At 44.1% G+C, this 11,831-nt stretch overlaps 1 protein-coding gene across 1 annotated transcript; it reads left to right on the forward strand.

Moving 5' to 3' along the window:
* Positions 1 to 1,283: 1,283 nt before the first annotated feature.
* Positions 1,284 to 4,811, forward strand: LOC136452122 (peroxidase 1). Its single transcript, XM_066452763.1, has 3 exons — positions 1,284 to 1,736; positions 3,584 to 4,024; positions 4,123 to 4,811. The coding sequence occupies exons 1-3, from the start codon at positions 1,497 to 1,499 to the stop codon at positions 4,543 to 4,545; spliced, it is 1,104 nt and encodes a 367-aa protein (XP_066308860.1). The 5' UTR covers positions 1,284 to 1,496; the 3' UTR covers positions 4,546 to 4,811.
* Positions 4,812 to 11,831: the final 7,020 nt, after the last annotated feature.

Below are 11,831 nucleotides of genomic sequence, written 5' to 3' on the forward strand. Positions count from 1 at the left end.
CTCACAAAACATTTCGATTATCTTTTATTCTGCTGACTGTTGTTTAGGAAATTTAAACTAGCTAGATTGAGAATCATAAAAAATCCCCGCGATACAACCATTATAACTGAATATGCTATAAGACAAAGATAGAGAGAATCAAAGGCAGCTGAGGAAGAGCAGTAGAGGATTTGATCATTGCCGCCGCCTTCTGTTGTATAAATTCTATTGCTTCCTTGCTTCTAGAGTTGTTTCTGTCCAGACAGCCCAAACTGGCCATGGCCCATAGCCCATAGCCCCATACCATGGCACACATCTACACAGTTGGGCCTTTCATCAAAAAAAAAAATCAACACAGTTGGGCCACCTGACATATGGGCTGTGGGCTGTGCCAAATTCACGGTGGCTTTTGACATGGAGATGGACTAAACCTTCTGAAAACAAAAGAAGAAGAAAGGAGATGGACTACAAGGAGCTGTGGGCTGTGCCAAATTCACGGTCCCTGATTCCTCTACCTTCTACAACCTACGAGTCCTCCATCTCTGGTCTTTGCTACCGCTGAGCACTCTGCACTCCCTCTCAGTTGTATTAACATCGCATCATCATATCTGGTGCTTCGTCAAGGGAGAGCGATAATGACTTGGTCAAGAGCTTGTTTCTTTGCCTGATTGATTGGCTTCTAACATGCGTGCAAAACGTTCCCCATGCCCAGTTGCAGAGCACTTCATGTAGATTGTAGAGTAGACCATCAGAAATACTTTTCCCACTGTAAAACGCATTAAAACACGGCGACGGCGGCCAGCCGCAGGGCCACTCCGGCCGTCGTCAGCTTGCTTTCCTTAGCCATGGATGGCCCTGGACCCCGTCGCTGCCTAGCTATATACTGAGCGTCAGTGAGTGAGCTCACTGGCTGGGGCACAATTCGACATCGTTTCGTTGGTTTATATAGAAGCAAGTGTAGGTGGATGGAGGATGATGATAGATCTTGGTGCGCTTGAATCCTTGATGATTAATTAAAGATTAAAGCAGGTAGGAACATGCTGCTTTCGAAAGAAGTCTGAAGACAGTGAGCACTAAAGCAAAGAAGTTGTGTCGGAGACGTGATCGATGCACTGCGCCTTTATTCTCTTTAGTGAGCCTGTTCGTTGGTCGGTTAGTGGGCTGATAAGCTCGGCTGATGTTGGTTTATTGTGAGAGAAAAAGACTGACTAATAAGCCCTGCGTGAAACCAAACAAACAAACAGGAGGCGCAGTGCATCGATCACGTCTCCGACACAACTTCTTTGCTTTAGTGCTTACTGTCTTCAGACTTCTTTCGAAAGCAGCATGTTCCTACCTGCTTTAATCTTTAATTAATCATCAAGGATTCAAGCGCACCAAGATCTATCATCATCCTCCATCCCCTGCACTTGCTTCTATATAAACCAACGAAACGATATCGAATTGTGCCCCAGCCAGTGAGCTCACTCACTTACGCTCAGTATATAGCTAGGCAGCGACGGGGTCCAGGGCCATCCATGGCTAAGGAAAGCAAGCTGACGACGGCCGGAGTGGCCCTGCGGCTGGCCGCCGTCGCCGTGTGCGTGCTGTGCGTGCTGCCGGCGATGGCCCGCGCTCAGCTCCGGGTGGGGTTCTACGACACCAGCTGCCCCAACGCCGAGGCGCTCGTCCGCCAGGCCGTCGCGGCCGCCTTCGCCAAGGACGCCGGCATCGCCGCCGGCCTCATCCGCCTCCATTTCCACGACTGCTTTGTCAGGGTAACAAAGCTTAACTTACTGCCTCGCTTTTGTTTTGATTCCTTAATTTATTACCACCTGCAGCTTTTTTTACCTAGTGGTTGTTGTACATGAAAAGACGAGCTGAAACTTTTGAGATGTGCTTGCCCACGTAATGGCAATGCTTAAACGACGTACGAATTTGTAGAGTGAAATAAAATGAACTTGTTGAAGCATATCTTCAACAGTTCACGGCATTATTAATTGGCGCTTGTGCTTGTCCTAGTTACTTTCCGTTGTAAACCCTCCTGTAGCTACCAGTATAAACGTTAAAAAGAGATTCACCATTTAAATCAACTTAATTTGCGTGGCCTGGAATTCAAATTCTGCAAATTATAAAAATATTCCGTAGTTGTTATGAACGTATATTTATTTGTACAACGATGCCTGATACGCACTTTTACAGTACGTATGTTGCAAAGCAGAAAAGCGATAGTTGTTTTCTCGAGACAAAGAGACAAAGTATCCAAAGCAAAAAAGACCCCAAAAACCAAGTGAACGCATATATACATTTGCTCGGCTGCTTTCTTTCTTGGAAGGCAACGCATATTCCCTGCTTGCAACTGTTGCCAAGAATAACCTTTTTATCTTTGAGCACCAAGAATAACCTTTATGAGACGAATCGATCTCACTCTTTATTTTTTTGTCTTCTCAGCATGCTTACATTATTCTTTTGGATGATAGTACCAAAATTAAGACAACCAAACTAATGGGCAGAAGCATAAACATGCATGTTTCCTAGCTGGTACCAGTATCTTGTTTAATTTAATGTGAAGTAGCGAATGCATGGACAGTAGGAGTATTGCCCTGAAAACCTCAGACACTTCGTACAAGTAATAACATATATAGCTATGTGTAGTAGGAAGAAATATGTATATGCTGTGAAACCGAATGTTTATTTTGTACTCCCTGTGTTCTAAATTATAAGCTACTTTAGTCCTTTTTAGATATGTTTTATTATGTATCTAGACATAGTGTATACATTGGAATGCTAGGAAGCAGGCAACTGCTTCAAGATCAAGTGTCAAAGTAGAATCCAAGATTTCTTTCTCCTCACCGTGGGGAGTGGTGCCACTTGCGTGATTATAGAGAAGATCGACCACTGTAACACTTGTTTCAAAGATAGAGAATTTTCTGTCTAACTAGGTATATTGTTGCTATGTACTTAAAAACCAAAATGACTTATAATTCAGGGGATTGTGGTTAAAAAGTAAGGAAAATGTGACATTTCACAGACATAGCATGTTTGAGTAACAACCACTATATGATCTCATATCTACTCTCTCCATTACAAATTATAAGTCGCTTTAGTTTCGTTATAAGTTAACTTCTCTAGTTTTGACTAAGTTTGTAAAAAAATGTATAAACATCTATAACATTAAACAAGATTCATTCAATACACCATGAAATATATTTGATAGCCTGTTTATTTAATATTGCAAATCTTAATATATTTTCTATAAACTTGATTAAAGTTATATAGGGTTGACTTAAAACAAAACTAAAACGATTCCGGATTTGAAAAGAATTGAGTAAAGATTAATATCATTCTAAGTCAAACCATCATAAATTTGACATAATTTATAAAAAAGAGTATTAACACCTATAAGTAAGTTATGAAAATATATGCCACAAGGAATCTAATTAATGATGCTTAAGTGATATCTTAGATAGTATTGCTTTTTCCCTGTAAATTTAGCCAGTCTTAAGACATTGCAAGTTTGACTCAGAATTAACTAGAAATCTTTAAGTCGGTTAGTTTGGTGCCAGTCAACGAGGTATTGTTTGTTAGTCGACTTTGACCATCGTCTTCCAACACTACTCTGCAGGGCTGTGATGCATCCGTCCTCCTCACCGTGAACCCTGGCGGCGGCCAGACCGAGCGTGACGCCGTCCCAAACAACCCCAGCCTCCGCGGCTTCGACGTGATCGACACCGCCAAGGCCGCCGTTGAGCAGAGCTGCCCGCGCACGGTCTCGTGCGCCGACATCGTCGCCTTCGCCGCCCGCGACAGCATCAGCCTCACCGGGAGCGTCTCGTACCAGGTCCCCGCGGGCCGGCGCGACGGCCATGTGTCAAACGCGTCGGACACCGTCGACCTGCCCGCGCCCACCTCCACGGCGCAGAACCTCACCGACAAGTTCGCGGCCAAGGACCTCACCTTGGAGGATATGGTCGTCCTCTCCGGCGCCCACACCGTCGGCCGCTCCTTCTGCGTCTCCTTCTTCCAGCGCGTCTGGAACACAAGCACGAACCCCCCAACGGCAATCGTACGCCCGACATGGCTGCGGGCTGACGCTAATTAACTAGCTTGCTGCTTGCACGCATGAGCATGACGCATGTGACAAGTGTCGTCGTGTATTTGCAGGTGGACGCGGGGCTGAGCCCGTCGTACGCGGCGCTGCTACGCGCGCTGTGCCCGTCGAACACGACGCAGACGACGCCGATCACGACGGCCATGGACCCTGGGACGCCCAACGTGCTGGACAACAACTACTACAAGCTCCTGCCACGCGGCATGGGGCTCTTCTTCTCCGACAACCAGCTGCGCGTCAACACGCAGATGGCCGCGCTGGTGAGCAGCTTCGCGGCGAACGAGACGCTGTGGAAGGAGAAATTCGCGGCGGCGATGGTGAAGATGGGCCGCATCCAGGTGCAGACGGGAACGTGCGGGGAGGTCCGTCTCAACTGCGGCGTCGTCAACCCGAGTTCATACTCGTCGCCGTCGTCGACGGTGGAGCTGGGTTCGAGCGCGCCAGCCGTCGATGAAGAGAGCTACGCCGCGAGCTAGGAGCTGCAAGCTGCATACCTCTTCGGCCGCCGTCGTCGTCGAATGATTTTCTCGCATGCATGCATAATGTCCTCTCTGGACGTGTACGTACGTTTCAACCCTGCTTTTTTAGTTTGTCGCGTGGACTGTATTTTTGTTGTGTCAATGATCTTTGTTGTGTGCCAGTGCCACTGAACGTACGCATGCCGGTAATAAGCGTATGTATGAGTAAGTTGAGAATTTGTCAATTTCATTACACATTACTAGCAAATATAATCGTATGTTGCAATGAACATATACCTTATGTGTGATCACTTGAACGATTTGTGCCTCGCTACCTTGGAGATTTATGTAATGATTGCGTCATCTGTTTCAATATATATTGATATCGGACTCCGTACCATTACTAACTCGTATGGACACTGAAGAGTCTAGATCAAATACACTGGTGCAGCAAGGCTTTTTTTTGCTCCCGGTTGGAAAACCCCTTTAGTTCTGGTTTTCCAACCAGGAGCACCAATCCGGAACTAAAGGTACCATCCTTTAGTCCCGGCTTGACGTCCGAGACTAAAGGGGGACCTTTAGTCCCGGTTGGAAACACCAACTGGGAGTAAAGGGGGCCTCCAGGCCTGGCCAGGAACTGCCACGGGGCAGGACCTTTAGTCCCGGTTGGAAACACCAACCGGGACTAAATGTCCCTCTTTTTTTTTTCTTTTTCTGGTTTCTATTTTTGGTTTCTTTTTTCATTTAATGATTAGTTTTGATATTAAAATACATTTTCGAATATGCTGCTAATAGTAATATATATGTGTACTTCGCACGCGTAAGTTTTCGTTCGAACTTTGTACATAAATAACAAACGAATATACGCGTACATGCAAATATATATGATGATCATATATACACACGTTATTTTATGTACATATAATATGTGCATATATATATATATATATATATATATATATATATATATATATATATATATATATAACAAAGGTTTGATATATAAATTGTTTATGTCCTTAGCAATTCACTCCTCCAGATTTGGCATCCACGTTTCGTTCGGGTCAGTGTAGAACTCGCCGTTGGGGTTGATGACCTGGCCATTTAAAAATCCTGCTATAGTCTCTCGAATTGCTTTAAGTTGGTCAAGTCGTATGACTCTTTTCCTCAACCATTCAGTCTTCAATAAAAGTTAAAGGAAAAAAGTATTAATATATATATATATATGTATGTGTATTATTGCTCATGTAATTACTGATACAAATGAGAGCAATAAAGAAATTGTAAATATACGATCGAAATAATATAAAGGAAAAAGTATTTATATACGTACTTTGAGTTGCTCTTCAGGAGTTCTCTTTGAGTACGCCATGATGAACTCGCAAACATAGTATCCGCAGTAGTTGTTACCCTGCTCCTGCCTTAGAACCCACTTTTACGACAAAAAAATCAATTAGGGTGAATTGAAATCATCATATGGTGTTAATTGCATATAAATGTGTAGTTATAGTACTTACTTTGTGTGCGATTACACCCAGTGGCGCTTTGCAATGTTTCATTTTTTATTCCTCAATGAACCTTTTCCAAACCCTGCTCCTAATAAAATAAAAAAATAATTTAACCTTTAATAATTGTTGAGAGATCGGCTCCATTATATATATGTTGTTATAGAGAAACTAAATTAATTACCCTTGTATAATATCTATTATGTCTTGATACTCCGTTTGCGGTTTTCTCAACGAGTCTAAGATTTTCAATCTACTATTGGTCATATCGATGACCATCAATATCCGGTGATTGCTGCATAAACATATATATATATATATATATATATATGTGTGTGTGTGTGTGTGTGTGTGTGTGTGAGAGAGAGAGAGAGAGAGAGAGAGAGAGAGAGAGAGAGAGAGAGGTAACTAGCTAGTAAGGAAATATTGATGTCCCATATATATGATCGACATTAATTACTTATAATAACACTCACTTGAAGTTGTAGGGGAAGAGTATCTCTTTCTTGTCGCGTTGGTTCACTAAGAAATTCATGAGATTTCTCTCAGGTTGAGGCTTATAATCCTTCGGGGGGTTAGGGTGTTTGTATACGACATACGGATCAACGAACCCAACATCATTATCCTTTCTCTTTCTAAGTTCTGTCATCTCATATCTGCATACATGAAAATTGTGAATATATATATTGTGAATATATAATAAAGAAATTGTGAATATAGTAGAAAATAATCACACTTACAGACAATAGCAGCTAATGAGACTTTTGTCGAGAGAGTCCAGGTGGCATAGTTGGTGTAATTCTGCAAGCTCGACATAGATAATGTCATTGCCACGGAAGTAATGGTGGTTTCTAATTCCGACAGAAATAAAGATTTGTCCCGCATCAGACGCCGACATGTACCACCCGTTTAGCAGGTACATTTGCGTACCTAGTTCACCTAATTTCTCTGGGTTGTATAGACTTTGGCCTGGTACAAATTTCTTGTAAGGATCCACTTCCAGAGCAGATGGTCCATCAGCGAGCACTTCGGCAAGGTTCAAACCAGTTTCCTCATAAAACTGAAGAAACGACTCATAGCCGCCTACCTCCGCCACTAAGTTTAAGTTTGAACCATATTCGTTAGGAACGACAAGGGGGGGATTGATTGTTGCGTTTGTTGTCTGAGTTGTGAAACACCTTTCCCTGCTCTCTTCTTTTTTTGTGCCGCCTCATATGATTTGGTGAGAGAGCGGTCATAGTCCGATATCGGTTGTTTCGCGGCGCTCTTAAGAGAATCCCGTTTTTTTTGTTCCAACTTCTTTCTTAGCTGATCTGGAGGTAGGAAGAAGTATGATGGCTTCGGGTTCTCCCTCGCTCGTCATGCCTATTTTGCACCTTCAAAGAAATCTGTCACTTCTTTTTGTACTGCATCCTTTAATTCCTATTCACTTTTCTCATAAGATAGTTTTTGGGGAATAACTGGATGAGTATTTGCTTTCTGCTTCTTTGCCGGTGGGCAGGGCAATGGCTTCGTTTGCAGGGCAGACCTCTTAGGGGCTGGCTTCCTTGGAGGTGGGGGAGGTGTTGGAGACCGCCTTGGAGGCAGTGCAGACTTTAGAGGCGGCGGAGGTGTTGGGGACCTCGGCGGAGGAGTTGTGGACTTCCTTGGAGGTGGCGGAGGAGTTGGAGATGGTGGGGATGCAGCAGTGCCTTCAAAGGCGTCATCATTGCCCTGAGCACTATGATGGCCGGGAGAAGCAACAGCTGGACTTTGGTTGGCAGAGGCCCTGCTTTGTGAGTACAAAAAATAATGAGATATAAGTAAATGCTTATTATTAGTCATGCCCATAGAAAATTATCAAAAAATTGTTTTGTTAACTTTTGTCCGCACCTAATGTTTGCTGGCGATGGAGCAGACGCCCTAGGGATAATGATGTAGCGCTTGCGCCATAGTATATATGCCTTCTCTGCTTCTCCTAGAGTCTTCTCTCCATCACCTCTAGGAATGTCAAGAGCTAGATCCTCATAACCTTTGCTCACTTTATCCACTATGACCCTAGCATATCTAGGTTGTATTGGTGCCCCATGGATTCTTGGTGTCTTGGTAGGGTCTGGAGGAGTAAAAACACCGACAGCGACCTTGATTGTGTCATTCCCCCTTGGAACATGTAGCTCAATTGATGTCATTGGAGTAGTGACATCATCCACGGGGAAGCACAGTGCTGTGTCATCTTGCTTTGGCAGCTCAGTGGAAGCGCAGCTACTTTTCAACTGACCAGGGGGGCTAATATTAACATTCATTCCTGGCTCTGATGCCTACCTCTAGGCACTCATTACTATCTACACTTGCTTTCTGATTTCTTCCTGCATTCTTGCTTCCATTGCTTTTTCTCGCTCCTTTGCTTCAAGCACCATTTCCTCCAACATTGTCACCCGCGCTGCTTGCTCCTCCTTGCTTCTCTGGCAGCTTCGGTAGGTTTCCCTATCATTAGGGAAACCATGAACCCATGGAGTGTTGTGTCCTAAGCCTCTGGTTCGACCAGTGTGTTCAGCAGTCTCGATGGCATACACCAGCTCATCCTTCTCTCTATTGGGCTTGAACACACCAATCTCTTTAGCTTCTATAGCAAAAGCCAATCGACGTGCTGCTGTTTTGAGTTTTTGCCCATACACTGCCAGGCCGGTCTGTGGGTCGAGTCTTCCCCCATGACCGAAAAACCAATTCTTCGAGCATGGGGGCCACTTGGCTAATTCTGGTTCGATCCCCTTGGCAATAATGTCCGCTTCCATTTTTTGCCACTTCAGAATGGCAGTATCATAGCCACCTGATCCCATGTCATGGTGGTATACCTTTTTTCGGGCATTCTCTTGGTTCCTTCTCACCCGTGCCTCAGCCTCTGCTGATGTCTTGTACTCTATGAAATCATTCCAATAGGGCCTCTGTTTCAAGATCGGGCCCGTAGCAGTATTGAAATTCGGCGTTTCGTTCTTCTTGATGTATGTGTTGTATAGGTGTTTCTCCCAAGTCTGGAATTGTGTGGCCATCTTCTTCATAGCCCACGATCGAACTAGCTCCTTCAATTCATCATTGTTGATATCATCATAATCATCCGCTTGCAACGTGAAATGGGCAAGGATATCATTCCAGAGCAAATTTTTGTCAACATCAGAGACAAAACTAACATCAGGCTCATTGATCTTTTTCTTCCATTCACGGATACTGATCAGAATTCTATCCCTTACAAGGTACCCATAGTGTTCCATGAATTTCCTTTTATGTGGACCAAGTGGTTCGCCTGTCTCGATGTTGAATTCCGATATTATGTACTGGCCCTCCAGTGGTTTCTTCAGTCCTCAAACATTTTTGCTCTTGGCCGTTGTGGTCGCCGATCCAGAGGGCTACATATAAAAATAATAATAAATAAATATCTTTTGTACATAGAAATATATACAATATTCACATATAATATATATTTCGTATATATACCTCGCCTATATTTTCTTGCAAAATATTTTCTTGCTCATTTTCAAGAGCTAGGTATTGACTTCCGTCATCAACATCCTGGTCACCAGCATTGGCAATAATATTCATCATTTCTTCCTCCATGTTGTCTCCCAGGGCTACCATATCTAACAAATTTAACAAAATTTAAGTCACATATATAAACAAGTCATATATATACAATAAGTCATATACAAATTTATCTAAGTCACATATATATAAACAAGTCATATATGTAAACAAGTCATATATGTACAATAAGTCATAAACAAAATAAATCTAAGTCACATATATAAACAAGTCATATATATAAACAATTCATATATGTAAACAATCATATGTGTCAACAAGTCATATATGTAAAAAAGTCATATATATAAACAAGTCATATATATAAACAAGTCATATATGTAAACAAGTCATATAAACGACGAATTCGCCCTAGCAAGAACGACGAATTCACCCTAGCGAGAACGATAGGGCGAATTCGTCGTTCTCGCTAGGGCGAATCGTCATTCTCGCTAGGGCGAATTCGTCGTTCTTGCTAGGGCAAATCGTCATTCTCGCTACGGCGAATTCGTCGTTCTCGCTAGGGCAAATTCGTCGTTCTCGCTAGGGCGAATCGTCGTTCTTGCTAGGGCAAATCGTCGTTCTCGCTAGGGCGAATCATCGTTCTCGCTGGGGTATACAACAACGGGCCGGCGTTGCTCCGCATATACAACAACGGGGCGGCGTTGCTCCGCATATACAACAACGGGGCGACGTTGCTCCGCATACAACACAACGAGGCGGCGTTGCTCCGCATACAACACAACGAGGTGACGTAGCTCCGCATACAACACAATGAGGCGGCGTTGCTCTGCATACAACACAACAAGGCGGCGTTGCTCCGCATACAACACAACGAGGCGTTCCTCTGCATATATCACATACAAACACATATCGACGTATGTAGGGGTCGGCGGTGACGATCGACGTACGTAGGGGTCGGCGGTGATGGGTGTTCGGAGGCGGTGATGACGAGGCGGTGAGGGGCATGGCCGGCGGCCGAGGCTCCTCCTCCTCCCTTCTCCTTCCTCCTCCCTTCTCCTTCTTCCTTCTCCCTTCTCCTTCTCCTCCCTTCTCCTTCTTCCTTCTCCCTTCTCTCCTCCACCTCCCTTCTCTCCTCTACTGCCCTACGGCGGAGCGAGGCCGTGGTGGGGATGGCTGCGGCAGAGCGGGGCCGGCCGTGGTGGAGCGGGGATGGGGTGGGGACAGCCCGCAGTGGAGCGGGGACAGACCAAGGTGGTCGGGGGGTGGCGCATCGGCAAGCGCGCGACATCGGGGCGGTGGGGCGCTGGTGCGCGTGCAGACACTCGCGAGGTGCAGACACGGCTGATCGGATGAGCGGCGGCGATCTGTTAGGGCTTGGCTTGGCAGTGGGGAGGAGGAAGAAGAGGGGGCGGGGCGGGCGTAGAGGCTATATAAGGGAGAGGACCTTTAGTCCCGGGCGCCACCACCAGCCGGGACTAAAGGCCCTTTAGTCCCGGGCCCTGTTAACGCCCGGGACTAAAGGTCACACCTTTAGTCCCGGCTGGTGGTGGCGCCCGGGACTAAAGGTAACCTTTAGTCCCGGTTGGTGGTGGCGCCCGGGACTAAAGGTTTTTGGCGGGCAGCCGAACTGCAGTTTCGCTGCCCGTCAATTCATTAGGATTTTAATATATTTCTTTTTACACAAATGATAAAAGGATACTTAATTGCATAGAAAATTAAATAAAAGACATAAAAATATTTTTAAAAAATATAGATTCTATTTTGCTTTATTGCACACAGGAAAATTATGTGACCTAAAGTTTTAATTTTTTTAACAAGTTTTAAAACACAATATAGTGTTTAAATTACTATTTCGATAATGCAAAAATATAGTGTTTAATTAAATTCAGAAAAACCCTTGTGTTTCAACTGGAAATTTGTTTTCACATCATTTGAACGTGACATAATCCCACCATCAAACATAATTTTGTTTTCACATCATTTCAACGTGACATAATCCCAACATCAAACATAAATTTGTTTTCACATCATTTCAACGTGATATAATTCAACATCAAACATAAATTCACAATTATTACATAATATCTCTAATACACACTATTGAACATCAATATATATATATCAAGCGGGCACAATAATGAACTTCTTCTTAACGTATGTCCCTTGGTTATGATCGCGCCATAACCATGGAGTGTCCTCATTGTTTAGCTAGATGCTAGGGTCTTTGTTCACTGTGAACGGTGAAATTCGGTCATCCTTTTCATAATCTTCTGACATGTCTGA

Source organism: Miscanthus floridulus, chromosome 5 (genome assembly GCF_019320115.1).
Source record: "Miscanthus floridulus cultivar M001 chromosome 5, ASM1932011v1, whole genome shotgun sequence".
Classification (NCBI taxonomy): domain Eukaryota; kingdom Viridiplantae; phylum Streptophyta; class Magnoliopsida; order Poales; family Poaceae; genus Miscanthus; species Miscanthus floridulus.

Coding starts and splice junctions, on each gene's coding strand:
- LOC136452122 (XM_066452763.1), top strand. CDS start 1,497: ATGGCTAAGGAAAGCAAGCTGACGACGGCCGGAGTGGCCCTGCGGCTG. Junction 1,737..3,583: donor TCCACGACTGCTTTGTCAGG/GTAACAAAGCTT, acceptor ACTACTCTGCAG/GGCTGTGATGCATCCGTCCT. Junction 4,025..4,122: donor CGAACCCCCCAACGGCAATC/GTACGCCCGACA, acceptor GTGTATTTGCAG/GTGGACGCGGGGCTGAGCCC.